General features: G+C 42.8%; 1 protein-coding gene across 2 annotated transcripts; it reads left to right on the top strand.

Annotated features, from left to right (window-relative positions):
* The first annotated feature begins 1,729 nt into the window (after positions 1–1,729).
* On the top strand, positions 1,730–11,577 carry LOC115576951 (male-specific lethal 3 homolog). Of its 2 annotated transcripts, none has more exons than XM_030409660.1 (14): positions 1,730–2,016; positions 3,379–3,461; positions 3,582–3,677; positions 3,974–4,068; positions 4,155–4,252; positions 4,495–4,623; positions 4,765–4,922; positions 5,087–5,245; positions 5,367–5,602; positions 5,720–5,809; positions 6,341–6,450; positions 6,678–6,777; positions 6,955–7,039; positions 9,787–11,577. In XM_030409660.1, exons 1-14 carry the CDS (start codon positions 1,918–1,920, stop codon positions 9,884–9,886), a joined length of 1,638 nt encoding a protein of 545 aa, XP_030265520.1. In that variant the 5' UTR covers positions 1,730–1,917; the 3' UTR covers positions 9,887–11,577. The 2 variants fall into 2 exon arrangements, with proteins under 2 accessions (XP_030265520.1, XP_030265522.1); XM_030409662.1 differs by lacking the exon at positions 1,730–2,016 and adding an exon at positions 2,095–2,224.
* The last annotated feature ends 4,122 nt before the right edge of the window (positions 11,578–15,699 follow it).

The following is a 15,699-nucleotide window of genomic DNA, read 5'->3' as shown; positions in this document are numbered from 1 at the left end:
TCCCTTCACTTTACATTTCGCTGCCTTCGAAGCTCCTCAACGTAGGCCTACACGTGGAAGCGGCTCACCTGAAACAGGCAAAAAACACATCAGAGAGAGCGGGGAAAACAGGAGAGAGAGCACCTCAACGGGCCCTACACTTCAGCCAGTCACGTTCAGCGTTATGTACACAGCCCATATTTGGTGCACAATGGCAGAGCAGCCGCTGCCTCCGAACCATTTTAAGCAAAATTGGCCCAGATTCGGCTACAGCTGTAGAGCCGCGGTTTCCTGTGCCGGGGGGGGGGGGGGGGAACAGTGTGCATTTCATTGTGCGAGCGTGTTTTCTTTTTTTGACAGATATGAATGGAAAAGGTCACGAGGTCGGGAGCAAAAGTGAATGGAATGACTTGGAGGGGCCTGGATATGGACTGTGAGACGATAAAACCAGCAACACAGGCCCTATTTTTTATCTGTTAAGGACAATTAATATTATATGTGGTGGAAACAGGAAAGAGATTACTATCCTAGATTTGTTACCTACAATTAAGTAATCATATGTCTTTAATTGGAGATGTAATTGAATACGTTGGAACATATAGGGGAGTCTCAAATAAAAGACGCGCTCGGTTTGTGGCCCGGAGCGGAGCAGAGACTCCACGTGTAAACATCCCCATACTGCGAGAGCCGCCATATTGTTCCAATAGAGGAAGATTAGATTATTGAGACATGGTGAATTATCTTGTACTGTATTTTGCCTCGAGGAGAAGGGGCTCTTTCCTTAAACTCTGTTAGCCGATCGCCACAAAAAAAAAAAAAAAACACGTTTTGCTCTGAGGTAGCCGGGTCGTATGATACCCAGGCTGCTTAATGTGTATAGATAGGGGTGGTTTAATATAGACATTTAATCTAAGAATTTGATCAGTGGAGTCCATTTGCGACAGTACTATACATCGCCTGGAGGCTTGCTATAATTCTCATGTCATAGGATCCCTAAACAGGCACAGATGTGGGACCTATTTTTCACATGGATGTGGGGATCTACAAGATGGAATTAAAATGTGAAATCAATAATGTGATAAAGCCCGGCGAATTACAGTTAAACATCTGTTTCCTCTGTTTGTAGGGTAAAAAAACTCCAATGAGATACTATAGGCTACCCTAAGTCGCATGGCTTGTGTTAGTTTATAGTGGAAAAGTGCTAATGAGCAGGCTAAAATCACGTATTAAAGCTAATTAAACAAATTAAACAAATGCAGGCCGGTGTTGACTTCGCAATCGAGGTAAAAGAGTTCATGCAGCCTGTTTTTGTGTTCGCATGCTGACATCTGTTGGCCGTAATTTGACATTGCATTACTAGTACGGTGTCCGCGAGAGGCCACTTCACCTTAGTGAATTGCGTTTCCCATGCCGTCTTCGCGGTTATAGGAAATATTAGAATTAAAAGTTGCGCGTCAATAAATTATCCTGCAAAGGATGGACATGGGGAACAACGGGGTGAGGAAGGGGGGAGAAATGTACATTAGCGTCTTTCTTTGTGTCTTATGAGTCTATTCAACTGCCCTCATAAATGAAATAATAATAATTTGCCGACCTCTTTAGATCTTTACATAAATTCTGGCGCTAATATTGCAATGCGACACACAATTTACGTGTGTGTGTGTGTGTGTGTTCATTTTCAAGCTTGGTGTTTAATAAAACTGTCTGGTAATAAGTCTGCTCCATGTACATCCACAGACAAACCTGGATCCGGAACTTACGAGCAGCCTGTGAAGGCGGCACTAGAATGGTTGCCTCGGTCCCGCAACAGCGCCATCCCTCCATAGTCTGTTTTTGGTGGAAGCCCCCTTTCACAGGGAAGCGTTTTGGCAAGGGAAGGGTTAAGGAGTTTATAGGGTCCAGATCGATGCCCCCTCTCCCACACGTCGCCATGAACAAATGAATTCGCGGGGAATTAAATATCAATTTCACAAAGGAGAAAGAGTCCTGTGCTTTGAACCCGACCCCACCAAGGCAAAAGTGTTGTACGACGCTAAGGTAATGTTTTTTGAGCAAGTAATTCAGCTCTTCTGGGGTTTTTTTTTTTCTTCGTCTTTGTACAAGGGAACAGTTTATATTGGAAAAGCGAGGTTGTTTCTGCAAGGTTTTGGGGGGGATATATGAATTGAGTGTGAAGGCCAAATAAGCCTCCCTGTAGCTCTTCGCGTAACGTTAGCGCGAAATTGATTTCTTGCATTGTTTCCGGGTACGTTTGATTTCACACGCCTCTTCTCGAAGCGCATGATTTGAACTAGTTAAGAAAACGAGTTTTTTTGGTATTTTGGAGCTGTTAGTTCGTTGTGAAACGATGCTGTTTGATAAGGCATTCGGCCCAAACTATAGCCAGTGCATGCTGTAATGTTATTTTCGAATTAACGTTAACATTACCGGTGTTTTATAGCACACTGAAGTAACGTTAGCAATAGCAGTAACTTAGTTTAATGCCAACTGCTAAATAATAAACAAACGCACCAACACATCTGCCCCGCTAACTTAGCCACCACTGACCATCGTAGTGTATCCGTCTGCTAACAATATTTCTGTCTAGCTCTTTAAAGACATTCTATGCGAGCTAAGGCGATATTGTTAATCTGTTTAGAGCAGATAAAAAAGCACTAACGTTACCCAAATTCGTGCATTATGTTGTTAGCGAAGTGCGCAATGCAGTTTCTGCTAGCTGGCTAGCTAACGCCAGGAGTCGGCTTGTTTACATCAACGCGCCCTAGCATGGCGTCTGCTAACTAATGTTAGCTAACACGTAGCATTGAATGTCGTTTAATTGCATGTTTGTGATTTTTGGTAGTGCAATACATTTCGAGGAGTTTACAGTAATCTGCTAGAATGCAGAATATCCAACTAGAAGTATAACGTAACGTGTGCTTTTCAACACGGTTTGCAGCAAACGTGAGCTAACGTTAGTATGACTTAACGTTAACGTTAAAGTGTCGGAGGCAAGTGAGGAGTTCTGTTTATTTTTGTGTAATGGAACATAAAAGCCCATGTCCTCTGATATTCCAAAGTTTTAAGCTCCCAGTTTCAAGGTGAACTGTGAATTAGCCGTAACTTGGCTTTCTCGTGTTTTCCAATGTGACGTTGTGTACATTCCTGATTTGCTAAAAGTATCGTGTAGCTGCAGCTGACAGCATGGCGAACAATGGTGCAAAACTATAACATGCAAATGCACGGAAGTAAAAGTATAAAGTCGTAAAACATGGAAATCCGTAAAGTACAGTGATTCACTTGAATATACATTGATTTGATCTCTCCTGGCTTGACCAAACATAGTGTTTGTGAGTGGGATCACTGACCTTCAAACCACATAAGCCACACTTATGTGCTCATTGTGTGTTCACATTACAGGTCCTTGATGTCTTGATAGGTACAGATGAACATGGAAGAAGAATCCCAAAGTACCTGATTCACTTCAATGGTTGGAACAGGAGGTAACATGTTATTGTGTGTCATAATGTAGCCAGTAAATGCTGCTGTCAATCCATGCAGGTGTGTGTGATTTTATTTATTTATTTATTTTTAAATGTGTGTGTGTGTGTGTGTTCGGGCAGCTGGGATCGTTGGGCTGCAGAGGATCATGTCCTAAGGGACACCGAGGAAAACCGAAAATTACAACATAAACTGGCTCGCAAAGCTCTGGGTCGCATGTAAGTTCATATTATGTGAATTTTTCAGTCACAAAGGTAAATACATCAAAATACGTAACAATTTCGAGTTTCTTACATGTGTATCACTTAAACTCTTGCAGTTTGTTAAGTGATTATAGTCAATTTGTCAATTTCAGACAGGCACAATGCTGTGAGTGAACATGTATGACATGTGTGGCTCAAATCAGTCCAGCGCACTCTATGAAAGTGTCTGGTCCTTGAATTGACCTCTCTGTTAGTTTGTATTATCTTCAGACGAAACTGACGACGTGTGTTTTGTTTTCTTCTGTTGGTAGGAAGAGAAAGGGATGGGCGAAGAGGCGCCGTCGTCAGTCTGGTACTAAATCCTCTCTGAAGACTCTCCCCAAGGAAGATGACAGCGATGACGCGTGTGAGAAATCTTTCTCCGTCTTTGTGCCTCGCTCCCAGGCTCCCTCAGCAATCAAATTAATCCGCTTGTATTCTTCCCGCCCGTAGGTTTGATTTCGTCTTCAGAGAGCAGTGACGGCGACGATTCTGACCCTGAGTCTTCAAATAGCGGGGACAGCACCTTCTCTGAGGATATCAACAAAATGGTGAGGTGGATCTGTTTTCAATTCAGACAAGGACATTTATAGATTAACTTGCATGAGGGCAAACAGAAAAAACACCTTCATTCCATTGTAATATCGAATTATAGTAAACCCACCTTTAACCCAATGTTTTTGAACAATTAAGCTGTTTCAGTTTTATGGCCATGGCTTCTGTCCATAGAAAACCACATCCTCTTAGTTTCTGTATAGCATGTACCTGAACGTTGATATCGCTTTTGTTCCAGAGGGTTGAACCGGACATCAGTGTTAAGAGGGAATGTGAGGAGAAGATCGTCCATGTTGACATCAACATTCCAGATGTTCTGAAGAAGAAGCTGGAGGACGACTGCTTCTACATCAACAAGAGGAAGAAGGTACATGCAGCAAATCTTCAGCACTGATAACACTGTTTTTCACATATTTGATAAGTCTGTCTTAAGTAGATGCAAGTCTACTGTAAAATGGTTGTTGTCATTATGTGTATGCTTCACATTTTCCGTGTTTTTCTCCCCAAGCTGGTGATGGTTCCCTGTCAGACGAATGTGGTGCACATCTTGGAATCCTACGTCAAACACTTTGCCATCAACAAAGCCTTCATGGCCAATGAGAGGTACCGGCGTCAGCAGAACACCACGCAGAGCAGCAGCCCACAGCCCATCCCTCCGGAGAAGAGGTTAGTCCACACACTTAAATAGAGGCAGTTCAGGCAGTAATTGAATATTACAGTATTTGTCTTCCTTTTCTGGTTGGATTCTTATTTTGGTAATTTCTTTATGATGGTTCACGGTTCCATGTCTAAATTAAATGAAATTACAATTTTATTTCCTTTTGTTTAAGCGAGGAGTTGTGTAAGGAGATGGTCGATGGCCTGAGGATCACATTCGACTTCACCTTACCCATGATCCTCCTCTACCCTTGTGAGCAAGCTCAGTTCAAAAAGGTCAGCTCCTCCAGGGTTTTCATGGCCATCAATGAGAGCTCACCCTGCTCCAGCAAGTAAGTGTGCCTCAATAATCATGTCTGATATGTTGTTTTAGAAACTACAGCTCGACTGTGATTTGACTTCTGGACCCTGCCATTAAGCTGTAAGCCTTTTTCCCTCAATTGTGTTTTGAAGTGCCCAACGGGAGCGCAGCCCGAGCCCGCTGGGACACAACCCACCCACCCCACAGTCCACAGACAGCCAACCAGCCCTGAGCGACATCTCTGCCACCACACCCACTGCACCAGCACCCACCCCGAAGCGCCGGCGCCACCCTGACATGGACTGCATCTCGTACCAATCGCAGTCACTCAGGCGCTCCACGAGAAACACATCTGGAGGTGACCGGCCAGCGGAAGGAAGCAGTGGAGGTAATCCATTTTGTGTTTTTATAATATAAAGAGAGTGTACTGTTTTTTATTGAATGCTTTATCTGTGCTGGGACTAAGCACTAAACACATTATTGTACTAATTATTGTACTAATCAGGTGGGGGCAGTGCCACAGCGTCCCCGCAGCTCAAACGCAGATTGATAGACCCCTCAGCCCAGCCCAAGTTCTTCCTCAACCTCGACAGAAGTAAGTTAACACTAATACAAAAATAAATACTTCAGGTACATCTTTGTTTTATTACTCACTGTAACATTCAGACTGGTCTTGTGGAGTTTTCTAACACAAGTACACCTTTTTGTCGGGGACTGTGAACGAGTTGGACTTCTCTCTGTTCAGTATGTGAAAAATCGACGTTTTCATCTTATATAAATGAGGCAGTATTTCCGTTAAGCCTTTACACTGGTTGTCATAGCAACAGAAGCACAGGTCAAGCCAAGCTGTACACAGTGAGACAAATATTTTGTTCTAATCATATCAATATAAAAAAAATGCCTTTCACAAAACAGTCAGTGTAGTGGCATGTTTTTTTTTTATAATTACCAGTTTGGTCCAGTAGATGGTGCTCTCCTACTTCTTTCCTCTCGCATTTATCCCTCCCCTGTCCTCAGAATGACTTTACACCATACAAACTTTTTTGTTTAGCCATGGTCCAGCAGCGCTAACCTACACAGCAAGGGCTTTATCTGTAAACATGTCGCGTTTTTTCCCTTTACCCAGAAACCCCCGTGCACAGCGGCTCGTCTTCCCCGTTGCCCTTGACGCCAAGCAAAGAGCGAAGCGGGCCTTTCTATGGCCTGGAGAGCCGGAGAAACAATGAGCTAAACGAGGTGATGGAATTGTGTGAGATGAATGGGCTGTTGGCTGTCTTGCAAAAGGACACTAGAAACTTTAAATACCCGCCGTCATTACAGAAAGCTGCATGTGTGAATTTAATTAATTTGGATCAAGCAAAATGTTCAGTGGATAATACCGGCTGGTTCTTTGTTTCTGGTTGTCAAAATGGAATATATGTATGTGAAAGTCCCTATTAAAGGTTTTTTTCTCTCCTCTTTAGGTCCTTAGTTGGAAGCTGACTCCTGATAACTACCCTCTGAATGACCAGCTTCCTCCACCCTCCTACTTGTACGGGGCACAGCACCTCCTGCGGCTTTTTGGTTGGTGTCCCCTATCATCTTTCTCTCACTGCTTCACATGTCATACAAGATTTAAGTGGTTGGATTGGAGTGGAGAAGAAAAGTCCCCTCTCATTTTATGATTTTGATCACATTCCCATCAGTTTCCTTCCCTCTGTGGGACTATTTCCACACTCACTGCCACGCTTTTCCTTTCAGTGAAGCTTCCTGAGATCCTTGGAAAGATGCAGATCCCCGAGAGGAATCTGCGAGCCCTGGTCAAGCATTTGGAACTCTTTCTCAGGTAAATCATAATAATTGAATTTAGATAAATTGCATCAGTGTTATTACCTTTTCATGCATCAGGTAAGTGCTTTACAAAGCAAGAGAGGGACAGAAACGAGTTAATTTAAATGGTGTACCGAGTACAGGTTTCAAGTGTCTTCAGGCTGTGCAGATGGGATAGTAATAATCTTCAGTTCACTCAGGCCTGAAGGCTTACAGTTTGTTCCCCGAAACATTCAGGCATAATATTGAAATCTCACCCCATTTTTGAAAAATGGATTGTGCTGTCAGACGGAAAGAAGCTGTGTAAAATCATGCATAATTTCCTCGGAGGATGAATCATTAAAAGTTTAGGTGGAGCATTTAATGAACGGGACATTAACTGAGAAGCATTCCGACTTAAAATATACCTCGCAAATAACCTGCCCGGTTCATTAACCAAGGTTTGACCTCGCAAACCGTTAAAGCTCAGTATTAACTGCCAGCTTTGAGCTGCAAGAAGTTCACACTTCACAACTGGAGAGGACACCTGGAAGCTACTGGTAGTCTCTAGAACAACCTTGACAAATTCATTTAATATCTGATGTAATGAAGTGTTTGGTAGCCTGCTTCACAGTAGCATAGTAAGAGCAAGAGATTTAAGGAGGAGGACAACAATAGTTTTCATCAAAAGACAAAAATATTGATTGTCAGGAAAATATCAGTACACTAGAATAATCCAGAAACACCGAAACAAAAAGGCAAGGAAATGTAAGTAAATGAGAGCGTGGAGGGGAGGGAGAGATGGAGTGAGAAAGAGCATGTGTTAGAGGGAGGGAGATGAGTGGGCGTTACACAAGCGCGGGAGTCTAATCTTTAAATCCTCCCGAGCGATCTTCAGTTCAGCCGGTCCCAAACCTGAGGGATTTAGGTCCTCTCATTCTCTAATCAAACACGCGCACTACCACCTTCTTCCACCGAGCAGTGCTGTGGAGCAGCACCTGAACACAGCACGGAGCGGGCACAGAGTCAAACCTGAGTCCCCTATCCTACCACTCAAGCAAGAGAAATGTATATAAATAAATAAACTGGAGCTCAGTATTTGGTGCCATAAAATCACGAGGTGGTCTTCTGAAAATAGCTCGAGCTGGCGTTCATGTCAGAGTGGTGTGCGCTATGAAAGGATTACGGCATTCAGCTACATATGTGATGCTTCTCCAGATTTATTTTTTTTTCTCACGTCGAGGCCGATTGGTTCTAAAACAGGATTGCTAAAACGGGACAGTAGCGCTGTGCAAATGCAGTGTCATCAGTAGTAGGCTCGGAACGTCTTTAGATTCAGTCCAGTCGCAGCGGACTGCAAATCACTGGTGCGCTTCTTTCCATCGAACATTATTCAGCTAAATGACACAGACAGTAACTTGGATGCAAAGACGAGTGAAGTCCTTAAAAGTGAATTAGTTTTGCAGGGTCGGTCTCCTCTATAGCTCTACTAGGCTGAACTATAAATTGGTAGGGCAGGATTTATGATATTCAAGAAACACTGACTTCTTTTCTTTCTCTGTGACTAATTAATATTTTCTGAGTTTTGGAGGCTCTACAGGACACTGGACACAAACTGAAATCTTTTGGGAAAGCCTTCTTGCCTTTTTTTTTTTTTCTTTCACTGTGAAATCAGCCTCGTGGCAGATTGTGCCGAGCGTGAAAAAAAAAAACCCTGATTGATGTCGCAGAGACTGAAGTGCAATGCATTCTGGGATTTGGCCACTGTTGATCTCTCACTCTCCTTTTCTCCGCAAGAATGATTATGATTAAGTGTGGGGCTGTGTGTGTGTGCACGTTATGCTGATTTACAATGTGTATGCCTAAAGCGGCTTGCCTTGTGTTATTACTGATCTTACAGCTATAAAGATTAGCACAAGCCTGAATTTCTGGCACCGAACTGCCGGGGAAAAATTATTTTCCAATTAATTAATATCCATGGAAACCTGTTCAGTGCATTTCAACGAACCTCTTTGAGTCAACTTTTTGTAGCTGTGCTGAAGAATAATGTTTGAATAAACGTAATTTCTTTAAAGAAAGTGTTTTCACCTTTGATTCATTCACCGCAGGGCTCTCACGTGTCTCCGTTATTGTCCCATTAATGTCGTCTTGTTTGTTATTCGTTGTCAAAGCATTCTTAAATTCTCTGATGAGGATAATTTGTTTGCATTGAGATTAGGAAGGCCGGTGGAGCTAAGATGAGATGGCAAGATTTAGAGGATTTGGCCGAGTAGCGGATACTAAGAAGATTCCGGATTAGTTTTCCCCGCTACTGATTAGATGGGAGGGTGGGGAGGAGGGGGGGCGGGGGATTTTTCACTCTTTCCCTCTCTGACTGTTGGTCGGTCATTCTCATGTTCTCTGTCATACTCTCATAGCGATTGGTTCTCTGGTGGTGGTATAGGGATGGATGAGGGGGCTTTGTCTCTGGCACATATACCCCCAGCAGAGGTCAAGGGGGCTCGGATTTATGTGGAATGAGCCAGGGATATCTAGGAAAACCAGAAGTCGCCGTGAACTGGGACATGTCATTTTAGAGACTTCCCTGTCATTGCTTTTTTTTTTTTTTTTTCTCTCTCTCCATGTAAGCCAGTCGGGTCCGTGCCGTTTTGTCATGTGGCAAACGGCTTATGTTGAATATTTAATGTGAACAGAGAGGACAGCTGAACATTGTCGGAATCAAAATATCTCACCAGATTTTCCCTCTCTTGTACTCCCCGCCCCCTTCCCCGCCCTCTCTCTTAGGTTTATGGCCGAGTTCCACGAGGATTTTTTCCCTGAGTCTGCATATGTGTCGGCGTCGGAGGCCCACTACAGCATGAAACAACCGAGGCCGGTTTATTGAAGGAAACGTCGGCCATTGTGTTTCCTTCCTTTGCTTGTCCCTACCCTGACCTACCCCTCAGTTTGTCTAGACTGACCTGTTTGGGCTCCTGGACAGAGGACTGAGTAACAGCTGTATTGTTTTCCTGGACCAACCTTGCTCCTTCTCCTCTGGTCTAATGTTAGTCTTCCTGCTGTTGCCCTGTGGAACCAGATGCTTTTTCCATGCCACTAACCCTCACCCATGCTCTGTTTTTGTGGGCCTGCCCTGCATGTCAAGCCGCCGTGCGCTGCTTTGCTTCAATGTACTGCTCTAAGGCATGTCGAGTGATGTGTGTTGGGCATGCTTTACCTGTCCGTAGGCCTCATATAGGGCAGGTATTGGCATTTTTGTTACCTGGTCTACACTTTGTAAGACCAGGCTAAGGCTGAAAACGTCTCCCAAGATGCCAAAATGAGACAGTTTTGAGTCACTCAGATGTGGAAGCAGACACAGTCAAAGCTGTCTGGTTCCCTTTTTTCTCCCACTCTGACTTTGTTGCTCCTCATAGCCACAGTTTGGAAATATTGTGACCTATTAAAAAAAGAGAAATGGGAAAACACCGATGGAACAGCCCCATTTTTTTTTTTTTTGTTCTACCTGCCCAATAGACTTATTTTGGAGACTTTGGTTTGCCTGTTTGGTCGCTTAGCTCCTCATTATGTAGTGACTTGAAAGCGCCTCCCCTGCAGCGTCGCCAGTGATCATCTTCCTGATAGGACTCTTCTAATATTACAGTAGGAATTTGTCTCCATTTTTTTGGAGATGCTTCGCTGCCTTCCCCAAGCATTTCTGCTTTACTGACTCTTTCAAACTTTCTATCAAAAATGTTGTTTCCCCTGTGGATTTGACACTTTTTGATGTGTAATGTCCACGGAGCGTCCATCAGAGAAATTTGACTCATTTCTTGAGTTGCTTTTCATGTCGTCCTGAGCATGTCTGATAAATGTCTAGCAGCTTTTTTTCAAATGTATTTTCTTTCTCCTGTCTTTTCCTTTCACTGTTGCCATCTTCTAACAAAAAGAATAATGCACAATGGCAAATGTGCTGTGTGTAACATATCAGAGAGTTAACCACATGTTGCTCGATGTCTCGATTGAAAGGTAATCTTTATCAGTAGGTGATCTAAAGTCGTAAAAAACTTGCGTCTTTGTGTAACAGAAAGATTGGACAATCCCTTCAATGTGGCAAAAACGAGATTAGCATACATTTACAACATAACGACTGACGCCATTTGCTATACATTTTCTAAGAAATAGAAACACATTACTTGTAAATACACCAAAAGTGATTCTTATATAGTTACTTCTCATATTGTGAAAATGTAAATAGCAAACACCTGTTGATCAGAATGTTATTTATTTGTCTTTGCGCACCAATGGCTCACTCTGTTCATATGTTGTTTTTTGAATTGGTTCTAAAATAATTGACAACGCCCTCTCCAGACCTAAAACACAAAGAATCTGTGCTGTTACTTGAACAAATCTATCCCTCTAAACAGCATCATATAAATCGTTGTATTGTAACACACTTGTACATATAATAAAATGTATCTGTTTCCTGTGTTATGTACAGAGGCTGTTTGCGTAGCCTCCTAAAACTTTTCTACCGTGTTCATTTTCAGGGATGTCAGTTTTCTTTAGCCCTGTTCAATAAAGACTTTCTGAAGCTCATCAACTCGCTCAAATATACATCAAGAACCATGATTATGGATGTCTGTACTCCCCTTCCAATTTGGACGATCAGTTTTTCTAATGTGAAGTATCACTTTGATAGATGTCGAGCTTTTCCCGCCTATGTACGTTCCACTGAAAGATGAATCAGCTGGGAGCAGGCCAATGGATTCAAATCACCCAAAAACCTTGCAAAGTACTCCCCTATTAAAAGTTAAAAGCAGGCAGGGGGATTTTATCAGCTACCTTGACCTTCCATGTCCCCGGACTATAGCTTATTATTTCGTAGACCCAAAAAAGGCAGTTGCCACTGCTTGACATTTTGAATCTGCAGTCCTTGTCAGCGTGGCTCTTCTATCGGTCTTCGAAGTGCTTAAAAGCAATCTCCCGTTGAAGTGGCACCCATATATAAAAACTTGACACTGCTTTGACATTATTTAATCAGAGATGATTAAAAGAAAAACTGCCATAATAAAAGCCAAATTGGCGAGACAGGGCTGCTATTCATGCACTGTGACGCGCTCATTGTTCCCCTGGCGAGCGCTTAAGAACAAGTTCAGGTTTGATCAAATTAATGTACCCTTGTCTGCTGAAGATGGATGGTGGCTTCCGATGCTTATTGTTCTAAGCAGACATGGACATGTTTTTGACCGAGATGTAAGTTCAGTACGCTGTGATTCAGATGCTTTTGGAACTGGTTGTCGTGTAACACCACTTTGTCCGGTGTCCAAAGCATTGTTATACTTCATTGATACCTATTCAGTGCAGATAAAGACCTGAAGGGTGTAGGCTTCTCAAACTTCAGACGTTTTTGAGGTTTTGAGGTCTGAGGTCTGGAAAAATTGGCATTTTGATATCTAACTTATAACAGATGTAGGCCTATATAGGTATTACACTAGTACTATATATTATGAGGTGCACTCAAACGCACCATGAAATCCATGTGGGACTGCGCCTGAATGCACTTTGTCAAACTTCAACATATAACAGATAACAGCAGAAGAAGTGTAGATGAATCTACGGAGCAAATTGACACTAAAACATGGTAGAGAGATGTAACCTTGTTCCGTAATAAATGACTTTCAGTGGAAACTGTCGGTGCAGTGGATAGAGATTTAACTGCCAAACGGAAAATATGCACAAATGTGGTGCTTTGTGGACTGTGATTCTGACTCAGACATGTCCTTACAACTACATTTACTCGGGTCGTAGAAGCCGTGTATGCCTACTGGAGAAAATGAGACACATGCAGCGTCTGCGATTTTGAAGCTGACAGCAAATTCTCTGGTGTGACGTGCATGAACTCGGCAGCAGCAAACACACAACACTCTCTCAGTCTCTCCAGCAGTGAACTCACCACAGTATCATGGACAGGGAAATAAGCCACATTAAAGCACAATAATCTGCTGACAGGATCGCTGTTAATGAACTCCCACGGCACTGTGTGTTCTACATCAGTGTAATTTATTGATTAATAAATATAAAATGATAAGGCTTCATGGCGTAGACCCATTTTTGTCCTGATTATACAAGGTGTGGACTAGGTCTGGGCCGAGTCTGTTCTTTGATAAGCTCTGCAATCATGTCATAGTCCCTCTTCGAACATCCAGTATTTTCTCCTCCAAAAGTGAGATGCATGAGGGAGTGAGACATGCACTTGAAGATCTAAGTATCCCTTGGTGGCAAAGTAAAACACTTTTGCCTTCAGGCATGGTAGGACAACACTGGCTTATCTGGAGCATGCCGATCCCTTTGGGCCCTTGTTTGGTTATACTTGAGTTCTGTCACTCTCTATCCAGTATAAAATATGGATGGAGCTTTCCGGACTGAAAAGTGAATCCAGTGCAGAAGTGCCTAAAACCTGCATTGCTTCTCATGGCCAGCAGGGGGTTCCCTTGATTCCAGTTGTTTAAAAAAGAAATCAGATTGTATGTAAGCTTATGAGAAAATGATGCTACTTCTAACTTGATATTTTACCTCAGTAAACAGTTTGTTAATGGGTTGATGATCTCAATTGGTAGTTTCAAGTCTTCCTCATTACAGCATGATATTCATTTAAGAAATAGTGCTCCCATTTAGAGAAAATTAGATAACAAAGTATGCTTTAGGGTGTGGCTACTCGATGTGATTGACAAGCTGCTACCACAGCATGTTACCTGTTTCTCAGTCAGGTCTTCAAGAGACATAGACTGTTGGTATGATAGGAGGCTAATGGCAGGCTGTGTGTTACTGATTTCAAACCCCCCCTTGCTACAGAAAACAACAACAACCTCCAAGCTAGCACCTAAACTCTCAAATTAGCTAAGTTACCCTACCCTAAACTGGTCGCTAATGTTATGAACCTCAACAAGCTAGCAGCTGCTAACTATTTCTTTTGATGCAATTCAGCCAATTTCATGGAAGGGCTTGCCTCACCTCAACAAGTCCCCCAAATAGTATTTTTAAGCGACTCTGTCACTATATCCTCAGCTGATAGCTGCCCAAGGATGATTGTGATAGGCTTAAAGGCCAGAGCGTTTTTTCTTCACCTATACCAGAATGAGAGTTGGTGCAACCCAGACCTTTCTCAAGTGCTGTGGTGATATCAGATGATTGGGATGTCACAGTAGGTTCACACCTGGTCTGGAAATGTGCTTCTTTGCTTGATGGCCACACTAGAAGATAAGACCATACCATTCTCTTGTGTCTTCATTAACTTTGGAGCTCAAGGGAATCAATTAGCTTAGCATAAAGACTGGAAATGGGGAAACAGCTAGCCACAACACCAGTAGACCACTTATAAAACAATTTAATTTAGTTCCAGCAGATAAACCCCAGGAAGTGACTGCAAATGACTTCTTTGCATTTCTGTTTGTGCATGCGTTAAACAAATGAGACAAAGTGTGTTAATGAATTAGCTCTAGAGGCGTTGCAGGGTATGCTTTTGAGGTTTGGAGTGTACCAGGGTAGCTCTTTTCCCCTGTATGCTAAGCTAAACTTAGCTAGTCCTGGCTCCAGCGTTGCCGTCAATGCATATGGATGGGAGAGGCATTGGTCTTCTCATCTAACTCTAAAACAAACAGTGAATAAGTCAATTCCATCCAACCTCATCATAACATAATTTTCGTCCATTTGTGAATTGAGCTGCTTCTCGGAAATATTAATTACAATGTAGAAGATCTGCTATCGTTTTATGTAGTTGGTGCGTCGATGGGGAAAATGGAAGCTGTTAGTGTAATGCCTATTAAACAGCTATCATGTGGATTGTGTTAATCATATATCAGTGTTTGTTTTATACACTCTAAGTACAGGAAATGTCTTATTCTATAGCTGCATGCCATAAAGGTAAGGTAAGTAAGTAAAAATGATCCTGGATGTTAATTTGAGGCATGCAACGTCTCTTCTCTTACACCAGTATATTATATCTTTACTGACTACAGAACTATGCTCTTAGTCTATTAACAGCGTACCTTTGGGAGGCTGGCTATGCCGGCCTCCCCACATCAGGGTCCTAATGGGTTTTAGCGGTGAGCCCTAATTGTATTTGGATTGGTTCAGACTTCTTGCCATGAACCGCTTATCGCTGCAACCCAAGACGGCTCTCTCTTGCCTGCCGCTATCATGTAGCCACAGAAGCCACCAGTTCAAGCCTCTCCATGCATCTCAAATCGATTTCCAGTCCCGCACCGTCTCTATCCACTTACCGCATGATTCAATTGTTGGGGGGAAAAATGGGATGTAATGAGATGTGAGCTATCTCCTCATAAGTGCTCCTGCCCGCACCTTATACCTGATTCCACCCTTTTTGTTCACTCTCTTCCATCTGCAGTGGCTGGTTCCTATCTTTCCGTCCCACTCTCTTGTCTTCGTGTCCGGCTTCTTCATAAGTCCCTGAGTGGTTTTTCTTTTCCTGCCCTTACATCCATATCTTAATCTCTATTGTCTAATGTTTCCTGTGATTGGTGTTTCGTCTTTTCCGTTCCTCTCCTTACTCTCCTCAGTAATGTACTGAGACAGAAGAGACTGAGAAGCTTTTGGCCAATGGGAGAGCACGGACATATCTCTTTTCGTTCATTCATCTAATTTGGAAGTGCCTTCGTTCTTTTCATCCACTGCAGACGTTATACTTCAACAAGACAGTCT

This window comes from Sparus aurata, chromosome 24 (genome assembly GCF_900880675.1).
Source record: "Sparus aurata chromosome 24, fSpaAur1.1, whole genome shotgun sequence".
NCBI lineage: Eukaryota > Metazoa > Chordata > Actinopteri > Spariformes > Sparidae > Sparus > Sparus aurata.
The sequence above is the reverse complement of the archived record's forward strand: the minus strand, read 5'-3'. Positions and strand labels throughout refer to the sequence as shown.

Excerpts from the sequence above, each read along its gene's own strand:
- LOC115576951 (XM_030409660.1), top strand. The coding sequence starts at position 1,918 with ATGAATTCGCGGGGAATTAAATATCAATTTCACAAAGGAGAAAGAGTC. Across the intron at positions 3,462-3,581 it reads TTCAATGGTTGGAACAGGAG|CTGGGATCGTTGGGCTGCAG; the intron begins GTAACATGTTAT and ends GTGTTCGGGCAG. Across the intron at positions 3,678-3,973 it reads CGCAAAGCTCTGGGTCGCAT|GAAGAGAAAGGGATGGGCGA; the intron begins GTAAGTTCATAT and ends TTCTGTTGGTAG.